The following is a 16,588-nucleotide window of genomic DNA, read 5'->3' as shown; positions in this document are numbered from 1 at the left end:
CTAATATGAAAGAGACCTATGAAAATATGAGATTTCTTCTTGAAAAAATTAAATACAGTGAACATGTTTGGAAAATTTGTGGAAATTTTAAAGTCATTGCTCTTTTGCTTGGACTACAACTAGGTTATACAAAATTTTGCTGTTTTATTTGCGAATGGGGCCGTAGTGACAGAAAAAATCACTACATACGAAAAGTGTGGCCCAAACGTGAATCACTCACTCCAGGCGGTAAAAATATTAAGAATGATCCTTTAGTGAACCCTAATGACATATTTTTACCGTTGCATATAAAACTCGGCTAGATAAAAAATTTTCTCAAGGTTATGCCCAAAGATGGCAGTGGATTTTTATATCTAAAAGAAAAATTCCCCAAACTCAACGAAGCAAAAATTAAAGAGGGCCCACAAGTACCGGAACTGGTAAAAGATAAGAATTTTGAAGAAAAATTGAATGATTAAGAAAGACTTGCCTGGAAAAGTTTTGTGAACGTTATTCAAAATTTTCTAGGAAACTGTAAAGCGCAAAATTACAAAAAATTAAGAAATGAGCTCCTAATGTGATATAAAGCTTTAGGGTGTAATATGTATGTCTTTAAAAATACTTATGCTGGACTCTCATTTAGATTTCTTTCCAGCAAATTTAGATGCTGTGAGTAGTGAACAAGGCGGGAGATTTCATCAGGTTATTTCCTTAATGGAAAAGCGCTACCAAGGGAAATGGAGTCCAGGAATGTTAGCAGATTATTGTTGGAAGCTTAAAAGAGACCCACCAGAAGCTAAATATTCACGAAAATAATCATTTTTTATTGTATGGTACATTAAAAAAAAATTTCATTAAGTCTAATTAATGTTCCTACTTTTTACAAAAATATATGTTTCGATATCACAAGGATACCTTAAGTGGCAATTTTTTTTTTTTGACATATTATTGCTTGGTGACCTCAATATATTCAAAATGAGATATGAGTTTTTGTGTAAAAAGAAAAGTTTAAATTTTGTTAACCAGTGTTATCAGCAGCAGCTTTACAACTCTTATATTGGTTGAAGAGCTTATTTTATAGACGCTTTCTTAAGTTTTACAAAAGTTTTGGCTTAAGCTTTTTACACTGAGAGAAATTTAAAAATTTGTAGAAAATAAAGAGGGAACCGCTAGCTGCACATATACATACATACATATATATATATAGTTCATTTAAACATACAAACATAATATTTAATGAAGACTATTTTGTTCAGGTCGCCGTTGCCGAATGGGTGCGCGAACTGTTCTACGCGCACGTGAAGCATTAAATTATTGAACACTTCTTTCGAATAACGGGCATTCCTCCTCCAACTTGAGTTGTGCGTTTTTTTGATTCCAGAAATAGAGGCAGCCACAGGGAGGGGCCACCTCTGAACATACGATGGTTTTTTATGCGGAGCTTTTTCATGGCAGAAATATACTTGAACGTTTGCCACTGTCTGCGGAAGGGCGTCCGCTATTAGAAAATTTTCTATCATTTGACTTTTCATGCCCACATAGTGGGTTCCACCGTGTATGAGGCACGCATAAGCGCATTCAGCTACGAGGGAACATTCTCTAAATACCCTATGATCAGAAAGTACCGGGAATGTTTAATTTCAACGAACCGCGCACTTGGGAACCGGTCTGTGTTTTTTTTCTTATGTTGATAGGACTGTAGGACACCCATTTGTCACTTTTTAGCGCCATCAGATCATTAGTGTCTGCCTGGCCGGCCGGAAATGTGGGCAAACAATTTTTGGACTTTGCATGATGATAACGCACCATCGCACCGAGCCCAAATTGTGCCGGATTATTTAACCAAACACCAAGTAAATACCATCGTGCAAGCACCGTATTCACCTGATATGGCCCCGTGCGCCTTCTTTTTGTTTCCCAAGTTGAAGTTACCACTTCGTGGAAGCAGATTTCGAAAGAAGATATCAAAGAGAATACGACGAAGGAGCTGAAGGCCATCCCTTCGTTCGCCTACCAGGAGTGCATGGAAGACGGGTTAAACGTTGGAACATGTGTGTTGCTTCTGACGGTTCATATTTTGAAGGAGATAAAATAAATTTGCATGTTTTGTTTTATTTAAACATTCCCGTTACTTTCAGATCATAGGGTATATTATCTATGCGTAAGGTTGCTTCTAAAAAAAATTATATTACCATTTAAAATTAGTATAGAATACTCATTTATTTTAAAATGTAAAAAGTTTTGAAACAAGTTCGGAAGCTAAAAAAGATTTAAATTGGCAAATTTGAAATGTTTTTTAGGGCTTACATACGTCCAGCAGCGCCAAAAATGCGCTAAGAGAAGAACTGTTGTTAGAAGGGATAACAATAGAACCAAATATTAAAAATTGTATGCATTGCTTATTAGTACTTAAACTTTATAAAAAAAAATTGTATTTTAATTTTTCTTTCATATTCTTAAGATGCTAAATAATTTGCACCAAAGCTTTGCTAATTCTTCTAAGCACATTTTATTTGGTACTTATACTCTTATCTGTAATTAAATTTTGTTGTTAATTTAAATTCTTCTTTAAACTTATCTGGTAACACCTTTTAAAAATAATTATTGGATTAAAGGTAATATTTACCTTACGTTGATATACATATGTATATTATTTTTTTGCGATAAATTCGTTTTGCAATCAGCTTTTAATTAAAAAAACATTATAAAAAATAGGTGGCAACCCCAGCTAAAAATATTTTTTTTAATAAAGGTTTATTAATACCTACATCTTAATGTTCAAGTGAAATGTGTCATAAATTACTATTTTGGAACAAAATTCTAGTGGCAACGCTTTAAAAAAAAAAACATTTGCAATAGATTTTTTCTTAATAATATTTGCCCTAATACCCATGGTGAATACTTATGTTCCTGTTTTGATAAATTAATATAATATTAATTTTGATAATATAATGATACAGACAGGTGGCAACCCGAACTAAAAATATTTTGTTAACAAAGGTTTATTAATACCTGTATCTTAATATTCAAGTGAAATGTGTCGTAAATTACTATTTTGGAAAAAAATTCTAGTGGCAACGCTTTAAAAAAAAAAACATTTGCAATAGATTTTTTCTTAATAATATTTGCCCTAATACCCATGGTGAATACTTATGTTCCTTTTTTGATAAATTAATATAATATTAATTTTGATAAATAATGATACAGACAGGTGGCAGCACCTCGCCACGACCCATATGCCTTTAACGATATAAAAAGTGCTAAAATCGGGCCAGTAGTTTTTGAATGATGCCCCTTCTAAGAAATTTTCTACGTTTTTATGTATGCACATATGTATGTACATATGTATATGTGGATATTTAGGGGTTGGTTGGATGGTTGGTTTAAGTGGTGATTTTTCTAGAATCCAACTAGCGCTTCCACACCATTTTGTTGCCACTTTCTCGTTACCAACTTGTTTACCAGTTATTTACAGCATGGCTATATGCAGTCTGTGCGGTCCAAGATAAGGTTCAGGTTGTTGACATCTAAGCCAGACAGCTGTTCCAGACGTTTCGGCCGGTATCTCACATAATGTTGTCTTCCGATGCGTTAATTGAAGCTGCCTTGCCTGAATAGACATGAGCTTTAACATAGCCCCACAAAAAATAATCTAAAGGCGTTATATCGCACGATCTGTGTGGCCAATTGACAGGTCCCGAACGTGAAATAAAATGTTCACCGAACTCGCCTCTCAACAAGTCCATTGTTACGCGTGCTGTGTGGCATGTGGCACCGTCTTGCTGAAACCACATGTCATGCAAGTCAAGCTCTCGCATTTTGGGCAAAAAAAAGTTGGATATCATTTCACGATAGCGCTCACCATTCACAGGTACGTTACGATTCGCAGCATCTTTAAAGAAATACGGTCGAATGATACCTCCAGCCCATAAACTGCACCAAACTGTGACCTTTTCTGGATGCTGGATATTGGTAGCTATTGCAATTCTTCTGGCTGATCTTCACTCGAAAATCGACAATTCTGCTTATTTACGTACCCATTGATCCAGAAATGAGCTTCGTCGCTGAACACAATTTTTCGATAAAAAAGTGGACTTAAACTTTCTTAACAGAACACGCATTTTTATAATAAAATTCAATGATTTGCAAGCGTTGTTCGTTTGTAAGACGATTCGTGGTTAAATTATAGACCAAACTGAAGATATTTGACAGTGAAACAAAACATGAGACGTGCGTCAGCTGTTTAAACCAACTGTTTACAAAGATACTAGCTAAAAAATCACCCGTTAGTAGTGTGAATACCGATTCTGCAAGAGCGTTATTCATGGCACATCCCCTTCTTGTCAGTTCATCCGCTTTTTCATTACCTTCAATGCTTCGATGTCCTGGGACCCAGATTAAAGTAACTTTATGGTTTTCGCTCAATGTGGTAAGACTAGTCCTGCTTTGCTCCACCACTTTAGAGGTTGTTGTAGCTGAACCCAGTGCCAGGATTGCAGCTTGGCTATCCGAAAGAATAGTAATATTGCCCTTAAAAGAGAGATCTGCGATTAGTAGCCTACAAGCTTCCCCAATTGCCAGTACTTCCGCCTGAAAGACACTGCAAGCATTAGAGAGACGCACAAATCTTTCAATTTTAAGTCTATAAGAATATAAACCAGCTCCAACACCATAATCCATTTTACTGCCATCTGTATAGACTGTAGTGCCGAAGTTGTTTAGTGAGAATCCTTTATTCCATTCTTTCCGAGATGGAGAGAGAGTGAGAGGTACATATGCACAAGTAAAGGTCCATTTTACTACTTAATTTCTAATTCTTCCTACAACTATACAAGTATATGCATGTACATATGTACGTTTTTTTTGTGGCACAATGAGCTCATGTACGAGTAGTCGCTATAATTAGAGCACAAACCTAAATACATACATACATACATACATATGAACCCATAACTGACTCATTGCAACATTCACCTATCCATATGTAAGCACAAATGTAGTCAACTTCTCTGTGCAATCTTTGTTTTGTTAAATTGTAATTTTGAATCACTTCATTTCAGCTGGTCAAAGCAAATTGTAGAACAATAAATTAGTCCATTCATATGAGAGCGATGTGTTTACCGTGAATTCCTGAGCTACGCACTAAGCGAGTACCATTTGCGGTCCAATCAAAGCCATGTGCAAATAAGTGGCCACCAAGCAATGCACGCGCAGCAATAAATGGAAACTGTGTCATCCATATAATGGCATTAGAAATTAGGTATAATCATTAGTCAATCTGCTGGCTACTAAAAACATGAATGTGGCACATTTTTTTTAGCTACTTTTGAAATCTTTTCATTTGTTTTGATTCAACCAAATGGTGCAGAGTCAATCACAAAACAATTTCGAATATGAAAATGTGGCAAATGTGGTGAAAAAATTTTACACAAATCATATAGCGCTTTGTTGTTTTTTTCTTGTTCTTTCTCATTTTTGTTTTTGTTCTACGATTATCTGGGTGCGACGCGCAGTCTGTCTGCTCAATGCATAACAGACGCCATTCCAGAATTTTGCTGATCATTTCAAGTGCTTTGCTGTTTTTAGGTTGCTTTACTGTGAGGCTTCTGTGTTTTTCTGTTTCTGTTTGTTTTTGTTTTTTTTTGGTTTTGTTATTTGTGTCCACTTCACCCTTTCCATCGAAATCACCAGGCGGCCATACACTCATGTGAAAAGCGTATTTCCTTCCTAAAGTGTAATTAATTAATTCTGGCCACTATCATCATAGTGGGTTCGGTTCATTCGGTGACGCTGGTTTCTTCGTTCATTCCATTTGCTCATTATTGTCATTGTAAACATTAAAAATGATAGTTGTGGATCGGCCGCATGTAAAGCTCCGAATATGAATGAATGGAATGGAATGATTCGAGCATAATTCCATACATTTCCAATTGTAATTTGCCAATCTGTCGATTATGTCTAGCGCCAAAGTAGAATCTGGGAATCTGTTTTTGCTGCTCGGAATCTTTTCAGTTCACATTTTACATTGGATATGCTCGTTTCAGCATTCATCCAGATCGGTTTATTTGCATTTGTGTAAAAGGATATGTGAACCGCTCAAGTGGATTGACTGTTTTAGTTATCATAAAAACAAAAAAAACATAGTTGCTGTTTATAGTTCACAGCATCAGCTGGAAAAATGTCACACAATGAACGGAAAGCTCGTTTGAGTGCTGTTAAATTTATGGAATTGGTAAAGCGTAAATGAATGATTAAATAAATATTCTAAAGTGATATGGGCGTGGTGCGACTTTCGTAGCAGCTGCTCGCGTTTTGATCTATACCAAATATAATACAGCCTTACTAATAATTTTAAAGCAGAAGGATGTGTCTTAGGTCTAGGGTCGCGCAAAATATATTGCTTACAACTAGCGCGGATATTTGTTAGCTTGCTTCGGGAGGAGTTTAGCAACGTCAGACGCGCCCTAAAAATAATCAAATCGTGTTTCGTTTTGTTTTTTCTGTTCATGGCCGAATTCAATGAGGGACATTGACAGATAGTTGGAAGTGCAATTTCGGGTGTCCTATATACTATTTTTTAAGGAAAACTTTATCACTTATAAATTGTTATGGCGCTTAATCTCTTTTTTGGGTGTTTCGCCGAGTTACTCCTTCTATTTGTTATGTGCGTCTTGAGAATTTTGCATAAATGGAAGTGTTCCACAGCCAATTTCGAACGGCAGATGATTTTTTATCAGGAGCTTTTTCATGGCAGAAATAAGCTAGGAGGCTTGCTAGTGCCTGCCGAGAGACGATCGCTACTTGAAAAAACCTACCAAGTCACACACCAACCCATTCAACTAGAAATTGAGTTTACTGTTCGAAGAAAACATTGGCGGACAACATGATTTGAAAAATATAAATAAAGTGCCTGGCATAACTATAGTACAGAGACTTAATGTCAGCTCTTGACAATCCGTTTGTGTCTAATTGATTTCTAAATAACTTTTTCATATTTATTATTATTTATTATATTACTTAAAAAACCATATACATCTCAGCTTCGAATTTTAAGATAATGAAAAAAAAAATCAATACATTCTCTTCAAGCTTCTTACCCAGATTCTTTTTGATAAATTTCGAGTATGCAGAATTATAGCTCCTTGAATTTTGTCATAATAAAGTGCAAGTTTTAAGTGGCTCAGAAATAGCCATGATTTTTAAGAATTTTTCTTGCTGACGCTGTTGCGTGTTTTCTTCCATATAAAAAAAATTTCGAGCGTTCGTTATCTCCAAATAATGCAGAAATTAATATTAGGTGATTGTAGTGATTTCAGGGTTGCTTAGCTAACTGAGTATATATTTTTTATCTCTCTTGTAGTTAGAACACTTTCCTTTAAGACCAACAGTCTTTCCCTGATAGCCAGAATTTCAGTTTGAACGAAATGCTGGCATCTCGCGTTCATGAAGCTTGAAGGCATCATTTAGATACTGAATATGCTTTTATTGCCCCACTACCCCATTGTTATAATCTTCTCTTGTTGGGAAAGTTGTGGTAAAGAATGTATTTAAGTGTAGCCCTGTATGGGGTATAAAGAGGAATACCGCTTACACGATTTTGAACGAGTTTAACAAAGCGCGCCAGTCGTTTCTTTATCGTGCTAACCGGCGCCAGTTGGACACACCAAGTGAAGCCAAGTCCTTCTCCACCTGATCTTTCCAACGCAAAAGAGGCCTTCCTCTTCCTTTGCTACCACCAGCTCATACCTCTTCGAATACTTTCCAAGCCGGAGCGTTTGTTTCCATTCGGACGACATGACCCAGCCAATGTAGCCGCTAGATCTTTATTCGCTGCGCTATGTCTATGTCGTCGTGAAGCTCATACAGCTCATCGTTCCATCGTCTGCGATATTCGCCGCTGCCAACGTGCAAAGGCCCAAAAATCTTACGCAGAATCTGTCTCTCCAACACTCCAATCGTCGCTTCATCGATTGTTGTCATCGTCCACACTTCTGCGCCATACGCTAGGCATGATGAGAGCCTTGTAGAGTATTAGTTTTGTTCGTCGACAGAGGATTTTACTGTTCAGTTGCCTACTTAGTCCAAAGTGGCACTTGAGTTTCTACGTTGGATTTCAAGGCCGACATTGTTATCGGTGTTAATGCTGTCTAAGAAGGCCTGTCTAGCCGTTCAGTCATTCCATATATTTTCACTAAGCTGAATTTATTCCATAGTAATGCTGCTTCCCCAGTGTTTCGTTTATCAGACGATATCTCAAAGCACAATAGCCGATTTCACTAAAATTTAGTAGTAGCAATAGGGCATGGGAGCCAAATGGGTTGGTGCGTGTCTACACGCGGATGCGCACTAGTGCGAAACCATTTCATTTGCATGAAACACCAATTAATAGTGTTTCTAATGGCGGTCTCCCCTCGGCAGACAATGGCAAATTTTCAAGTATATTTCTGCCATGACAAAGCTCTTCATGAAAACCATCTACCGTTCAGAGGCGGCGAAAGACTCGAGACGCAACCAAACCAAACCAACCCACAAAAAAGGGGGAGGACCGCAGACCACAGGCCACAAGTCTTCCGCTCTGCCTTCTTTTGGGTATGAAAGGCTCCACTTGGGAAGACGTTAAGCCTTCCTTTCTCTCAGAAACGCTTCCATACAGGTGGGTAAGTAGGTTAAAGAGTACCATAGGTTGCCTACAAGTAGCAATAGTGTGTCGGTTTGATATCATAGACCACTACCTGCGAAATATTACAAAACTTAAATGCAGAAAAACCATCTACAGCCATCCAGTGCTGCTCATACAATGGAGGAGAAAAAAGGCCTCCTAGTTGGAGAACTGCCTCAAGATATCCCTAAAAGGCACACAAAGGAACCTGAAGTGCCAAACCGTTAAACTCGGACATTTGCAAAGAAAGTGTTCAACAGTCTCTTTCTCTACAGGATTCCCACAGCTTCTGCAATGGCAGTTGTAAAGAAGTCAAATCTTATCCGCATGATTTCCAATCACCCAGTGACCACCGTACCAGTCGTACTGAGACTAAAGTGTTTTTGAGATAGCGCACGATAAGATAGAAAGCAATCCGTCTTGAGCTATTTTAAGAAAGAAATTATGCGGGTTCCCTTTAAGAAAAGTCAAGAAGACAATGTTGTCTGAGATAGGGACATTATCTGTCTTGCGTTTTTTGAAGAAAAAAATTGTGCAGTCGCACTCTAACAACGTTCAATGGGATACCGATGTAAGAGATGAGGACAACAGAAACCGGAGTAACTGGAGAGCTCATCGGCAATTTCATTTCCTTCTATATTCCTATGTTCTAGAACCAAGATAAGAGAAATGTTTCCTGCAGGTTCGAGAGATTTATTGCCCTCATTACAGGAGCTGGCCAGAAAAAAGCTGCAACATGGTGATGACAGGGCTTTGATCGCAGCTTGACTATCCATACAGCCTTCCCTAAGAGATATTCTATTATAGAACTCTTTATTGAATAGTTTTGTTTTTTTATTTTCACAGAGAAACTGTTAAGTTTTTTATATAAAATTTTCAAAATTGTGTTAATTTTTTACAATTTATAAAGAAAGGCTTTTAAGGGGAGTTTATGAGGTCTAAAAATTGCATCTCTTTCCGATTTTTTTTAAGGAAGAAATTAATTTAGCACTGCAAAGTTTTTTCTATCTTTTAATGAACATTTAAAAAGTATAAAAACTTTTTGTACTGGTTAAAATAAATTGAAAAAAATGTTTAACATAGAAATTAGTAGAGCGCTGCAACGCGGGAGTCTCCAACTGACGTACAAGATACAGCTCGTAATTATTATCTAAAGCAAAAAATTCAAATGAATTTCTAATTATCATGATTTTTTATTCTAGATGAACTAAGAAAACGGAGAGAAATTCCAAAATTTCAACTTTTTGGAGGAGAAAAAAATGCCTTTCTATAAAAAAAAAATTCACTTCAACTTCGTATAAAAATCTTGAAATTTTTTTTTTTATCTATTTTGTTAGTTCAAATAGAAGAGAATTTAATACTGAAGGGAACAAGCTATGATTCATTTCAAAAGGTTCATTAGTTTTTTTGTTTTATGTTTTTTTTTTTTCATGTACGCCAATTCAAAGAAATCATAAAAATGAAAAGTCGAGAAAAGAAGATAAAGTTTGTACTATAGCTGTCCGGTCACAGCGTAACTACCTAACGTTCGCCTTAAGTAAATTACAACAGATCCTCATAAAATGTAGTACTTTTAATTGAAAATCAAAACTTATTTAAACACTTTATTTTATAATTTATATAGAAAAATGCCAAAAACGGCAAACAATAAGAAAACAAATTTAAGCTGTGGCAGCTTCTGAAAATGGAGAGGAATGCATTTCAGCAAACGACTTCAAAGCTAGACTAGAAGGCTAGAATAGACTAGAATAAAAGGTAACATGTCTGGGGCCTTGCATGGGAACGTTTGCCAGAAAGACTGTGCTGGAGAAGGCCTTTTGTACGAGTAAATGTCAACTGGGGAGTGTTAAGTAACAATAAAATCTCCACTCTCCAACCACGCATTTCCTCGAACTGTTTGAACTCCCACATATGGCGTAAATTCCCACTGAATAAAGTAATTGACTTCATGTTGGTTATTTAATTTTTTTTTTTTTTTTGCTTCTTTGTACAGAATCGGCTATGTTGATTTATTAATCGATATTATTTTCAGATTTTCTTACTCCTAGTTTTAATACATTGAGTGTTTAGTGGATTTGAGGAAAATTTTCATCGAAAACCCAGTATGTTGTTTTTTTGTTAGAATGTGGAATGAAAGCAGTGAATTTGGATTTTATAACGTTTTTATAAGCCGCATTTTTTTGTACGAAATGACTCAGTACGACGAAACTGGACTAGTAAAAGTAATCATAGCTCTATGAAAATGACACCTACAGTTTTGTAAACATAATCCTACTCTAAGAACAAAAAATATTGCTTTTAGTAACGCACGAAAGCGCGTGATAAGGTCTGAGGCGCAACAACCGCGGTCGTACGCTATCGCACAACTCAACTATCGGGCACTCAATGCGTTAATATGTCACGTCTGCTTGCGGCGATCTAAATTTGGAGCAACTTGGAAAACTTGTCTTTAAAATCTAATTGGTTAATAGCATTTTACCCCAATGCTTCCTACTTTTCTGGCAAACCCTTTTGAACTTTTTTTTATCCCCTGTTAATAAATAAATAGCACTAAACAGGAGTTTCAAAAAGAAAACATTTTTCACTGTCCACCCCCCGGCAGAGCCCACAAGGCACTCCTCTTCTTAATTAATAGTGCAAACTGGTGGGAGGAAAGCATAAAGCATAGACGCCACTCAGACTCACATATACATAAAGGAGTGTACATAAGTATGTGCATTAGGGTGGGCCGATTTATAGGAAAACTGTTAGGGAGATATGGGAATGAAGACAGAAAGTACGAAAAATACACTTTCTGAGAAAGTAAAAAAAATCGAAAATCAAAATAATGATTTGAAAAAAATTTTTTTAATATAAATAAATTTTCGAGGTTGAATTCTTTTTGGTTTTTTGGAGGTTTCAATTCGATTCACATATTATTGTATATAAAAATAAATTTTTAAGGTTTACTTGTTTTTGGTTATTTTGCAAGTTTCAGTTTGATTCACATATAAAAAACAAAAATGTACAGTTACTTTTCCTTTACTTAATTTCCATGGACTTTACGTTATTTGTATCGCTGCTCAAAGTGCAATCAGGTTAAAGAAGGAGATCTCCTCCTTCTGAAGCCCATCTCTCAAGGAAATTGATAGCAGTTTTAGGCAGTTAACACCGCATTCCTCTGAACTTCGGACAGACCTTCGGATCCGCAAAGTGGAGTTTGAGCGTCGTGGCGGGGCAATCTTTCCAAGTAGGCAGGATTGGAACGAGGTTGAAAATCTGCACCGAAGCCTGCACCTCTGTCTTCACTGACGGCTCCAAGATGGAATCGGAAGTCAGAGCAGGGATTTTCTCTAAACCAGACAAGTTATTTATTTCCTTAAAATTGCCGAATACTGTTACTGTTAGTGATTTTGAGGCAGAAGTCTTTGCGATCCTGCATGCATGTAAAATGCTTAGGGAACGCGTTAGCGAGGGAGATATAATATTAACATTTTTTCCGATAGTCAAGCTGCGATCAAGACTCTGACGACGCCATGGTGCAGATCCAAACTATTTAACACTTATAAGGAGGAGATCAAATATCTTGGATGTACAAGTAACATTTCTCTGATCTGGACATAGTGAAAAATAAAATTGATGATGAGCTTGCTAGGTAGGAGACGGAATTCTCAGAGAATTCTCTTTCTACCCGGTCATCGGTATCCCCTGACTGTTGTTAAAGGGGATTTTACACCATTTATTACTCAGAAAAGCGTAGAAAAGGTTAAGCTCTATTTCTGTATATGCTATTTCGGAAACCCTGTGGCCCCTGTTCAATAGACGGAGGACTCAGAAAGTCCTGGGTATCCCACGCCGTTCAATTTCCAAACTCTTAGCTGTATTTACCGGTCATTGGACGATCGGCACATACGCGGAAAACTAAGTTTACCATTTAACCCCCATTGCAGAAGCTGTGGGGACCTTTCAGAGAAGGAGACTGTAGAGCATTTTCTCTGTAGCTGTCCGGGTTTGGTAGCTAGACGAATAAGGTCACTGTGTGCTCCTTTCTTCGACACCCTGGGGCAGTGCGCCCACCTAAATCCCAACAACGTTCTCCATCACATCAACAGCTCTGACTGGTTGTCATTTCCATGGCAGTCGGTTCTACGTTACCGCAATGAGTCGGGTAATGCCACTAGAGGTTAGCTTGCAAATAAGCGACACGTCCTTAGTGACCCAAAAAGTAGTAAAATTCAACTTGACTGCAGGCTGACTTTCTGGGCCCAGATACGGTACGCGGCTATCAAAGCAGCAACACCGAGCAAAAGAAAGCTAATTATGGCGGCCACAGGCTCAATTCTTCTGTACGGCAGCGAAGTATGGGGAATTGTGCTAAACTGTAACGCGAAGCGCCAAACACTGGAGGCTGTGCAAGGAACAGCTGCACTTAGAGTTACCACAGCCTACCGCAGTGTCTCAGGTGCAGCAGATCAGCGGGCAGATACTCGTCGACTTCATGGTCCGGGAACGAATGGATTCGTGGGACTCCAAGAAGAAACACGTCATCACTAGCTTCTCAGAACGGAAATGCCAAACCATGTTGCGGTGGCAAAGCCAATGGGACACTGAACCGAGTGGCAGATGGACGGCGAAACTTATTCCATCAATTGTCAAATGGGACCAAAGGAGCTTCAGAGAAGTGAACTACTTCTTAACTCAGTTCCTCTCGGACTACGGATACTTCCGGAGTTACCTACACCGTATGGGCAAGGTAACCAATTCCAAGTGCATATACTGCGAAGGACCGAGCGATGACGCTGAACAGACGTTTTTTAGTTGTGACAGATGGCTCGCGGAAAGAAATGCTCTGAAGGAGCAAATTGGCGACGTTGCATCGAGCAACATAATCAGCAAAATGCTCGAACGCGAGGACACCTGGAACGCGGTAAAGAAATACATCGAGAACGTACTACGAAAAAAAAGATCGACCTCGACACAGTGCAGCAAAGTGAAGCAGCACAGATAGAGACACAAGAAGACGAGCCTATAGCCTCACCCACCACAAAAAAAAAAAAACCAAGGACTGCCGCCACTAGTAAACTAGCCCTGTCTAGTGTACTTGCTGTAGTTTTCTGCCTGTTGGAGGTCTTTTAATATTATCAAAACGGCGCTTGAGTGCCTTACTTAAGGAGTGCCTCAGTGGTACTTCATCCATTTCATATACCTACCTACTTTCTTTCCTTTAAAACATTAAAAAATTACATATAATTTGCTTGGGGTTATTTTAGTAAAAAATATAATATCAAAAATTAAGTTTCGCACCAAAAAATCCGTAAATCCTAAACGTCAACGACACCGTTGGACTTCTTTCTTTGGGGTTTTTTGAAAGAAAAGATGTACGTCAATAAGCCAGCAACAATTCAATAGCTAAACGATAAGATAATTGGGCACATTAACGGTATAGAACCTCAATTATGCCTCAGCGTCATCGAAAATTTGGACCATCGGATGGAGGTGTGCCGCCGAGGCCGCGGCGGATATTTGGCCGATATTTTATTTTATAAGTAATTGAGCCATGCCAATATTATCATAATAAGAAAAATGACAATAATTTCCTAAAAAATTGTATTTTATTCAAAATCAACACCGGCCCTTGAAACTTACCCACGCTTTAGATAAGGAACTATTTGCATTTCGTGGTCTTTGGAGGTGTGCCGCCGAAGCCGCGGCGGCCATTTGGCCAATAATTTATTTCGTACATAATTGAGCCATACCGGTATTATCATAATAAAGAGAAAAGACAATATTTTAAAAAAAAAATTGTATATTATTTAAAATCAACATCGGGCCTTGAAACTGAACCACTGTTTAGAATCCGAATCTACTACGAATAATATTGACCCCCCCTAATGTTCATATACATATAATACTAACTATTTATCAACATTCCACTCACACTCCGTTTGACCTATTTCTTTTAGGGCTTTTCTGCTGCGTGTCTGGCATTACATTTCTACAGCTTCGACGACCGAGACATACTGACCTCGTTTGTGGCGACCGGCACCTTTTCGGGATACATAATTGTAGTGGTGGGTATTTTTGCAGGTGCGTATACATAAATACATACATACATAATATACAATAATAGTAAAACAACAAAAAAATACGCCAACTCGATTTTTAAACAATGCAAAAATAACATTTAAATTTGTTAACAGGTGTCCTAATGCGCGCACCTATACACAGACGCATCGACATATTCTACAGTGTGCTCGGCTGTGGCCTCTTCATCGCCTCGGGTGTCTTCATAATCGAGGCTTGGGAATTTTCATTTCGTACACGTACACGCGATTTGGCGCTCATTAAGGCCTCACTAGCCATTGTCAATGGAGTATTGTTTGGTTTCGATGCCATTTTTACATTTCGTGACAAATGAAGGAGACGAAGGAGAAGCACACGCAGTCGAAGAGGCGGAAGAGGAGTTTCCGGAATTACCAGAATTTTACAGAGTTTTTTAAATCATCAAATTCATATGTCATTTTTATTTTTATTTTGAATTAATAATTTAAATTTACTATAGAACTAGATTTCTATTTTTATGACATTAAATTACTCAATAATTTTTTATTTGTTGCGTTTTAAGAATTTTAAACAGGGCTGATACTTAAGCTTTCAGGTTTTTACGCAGCTAAAAGCAAATGATTTTTGCCTCATTTTTAACTGCATGGAATTTTTCGGCAAATTGCGCAATGTGTACGAATCTGGAGTTAGAATGTTGCAGCCTCAGCCATCATCTCAACTGGAGTAACATAACCTGGTGTTTGTGCTTTTGTTTGTAGCGGCTATACAAAGCGTATAACAGACACGTACACGCACTTATTTTTCGTATATACCTACATATACCAGTATAAAGTTCTCTCAGGGGATGGCGTCATCTTCTTTGCGACTCTGCACTTTGTCAAGCTGGCTTCTATTGATGGCGAAAGCTATGACTTCATATGTAAATGGAATACGCAATAGAATGTTGCGCAACATCTGTGACATCTGCAACATTTGGCCATACTACCGGACTACATACAGTGGTGTATATGATGAAATTTTATATAAACTTTAATATTAAAAAAAATTTATAATTCTTACTTATTTTTGTTATCTAGTGCAGTTAAAGAAAATTGTATTGTAAATATTTTCAAATTTCCTATGGTTATGTTTGACTATATCTGGAAATTCGAAATTCAAGTGGAATTAATTCCTACTCCACTTAGACTTTCGCAGAAAACACAGAAAATATAATATTTAACAAAATGTATTTAATTAGCTCTCCCAGCGCAGCTTAGATTCGCCAAAAGCGCTGGCATTCTATATGATGTCTACTTTAGGTATTCATTGAGGTCGGTCTCCATCTGGTATCGCTAGGGACCAAAAGGTCTATGCGTGGCTTGTTGTCAACCAGGCTAACCTAACCTAGCTCTTATTTTTTTTATCTAGTTCTGTTGTATTTGGCTATGTCTGGCGATTGGAAAACTCAAGTGAAACTAGTTTAAACTTCACTGGGTCTTTCAGAGAAATTGTAGAAAATATTTGCATTTACTTATCTCTTATTTTTTTATCTAGTCCTGTTAAAGAAAATTGCTAATATTTTCAAATTTCCTATGGTTATATTTCTCTAATTATGGCAATAGGCAGACTCAAATGAAATCAACTCAACCAACTCCACTTAACCTTTCACAGAGAACACAGAAAAATTAATATTTTGCAATTTTTTTTTAATTAATAGGACTATGAATAAGTTCGTGCGGTTTTTTTTCGAAATTTGAAACTTTATTGACGTAAAATGGTTAAAAATTTAATATTCAAAATATTGTCCATCGCTTACTGCTACTTTTTCCCATCTTTCTGGCAATTCACGGATTCCCTTTGTGAAAAATTCGGTCGGTTTTGCCGCAATCCACGAATCGATCCATTTTTTGACTTCATCGTAATTACGGA

At 37.3% G+C, this 16,588-nt stretch overlaps 1 protein-coding gene across 1 annotated transcript; it reads left to right on the top strand.

Moving 5' to 3' along the window:
- The first annotated feature begins 5,924 nt into the window (after positions 1-5,924).
- On the top strand, positions 5,925-15,226 carry LOC128856355 (uncharacterized). Its single transcript, XM_054091654.1, has 3 exons — positions 5,925-6,211; positions 14,581-14,704; positions 14,818-15,226. The coding sequence occupies exons 1-3, from the start codon at positions 6,158-6,160 to the stop codon at positions 15,033-15,035; spliced, it is 396 nt and encodes a 131-aa protein (XP_053947629.1). The 5' UTR covers positions 5,925-6,157; the 3' UTR covers positions 15,036-15,226.
- Positions 15,227-16,588: the final 1,362 nt, after the last annotated feature.

The sequence above is a fragment of the Anastrepha ludens genome, chromosome 3 (assembly GCF_028408465.1).
Source record: "Anastrepha ludens isolate Willacy chromosome 3, idAnaLude1.1, whole genome shotgun sequence".
Lineage (NCBI taxonomy): Eukaryota > Metazoa > Arthropoda > Insecta > Diptera > Tephritidae > Anastrepha > Anastrepha ludens.
The sequence above is the reverse complement of the archived record's forward strand: the minus strand, read 5'-3'. Positions and strand labels throughout refer to the sequence as shown.

Coding starts and splice junctions, on each gene's coding strand:
- LOC128856355 (XM_054091654.1), top strand. CDS start 6,158: ATGTCACACAATGAACGGAAAGCTCGTTTGAGTGCTGTTAAATTTATG. Junction 6,212..14,580: donor CTGTTAAATTTATGGAATTG/GTAAAGCGTAAA, acceptor TATTTCTTTTAG/GGCTTTTCTGCTGCGTGTCT. Junction 14,705..14,817: donor AGTGGTGGGTATTTTTGCAG/GTGCGTATACAT, acceptor ATTTGTTAACAG/GTGTCCTAATGCGCGCACCT.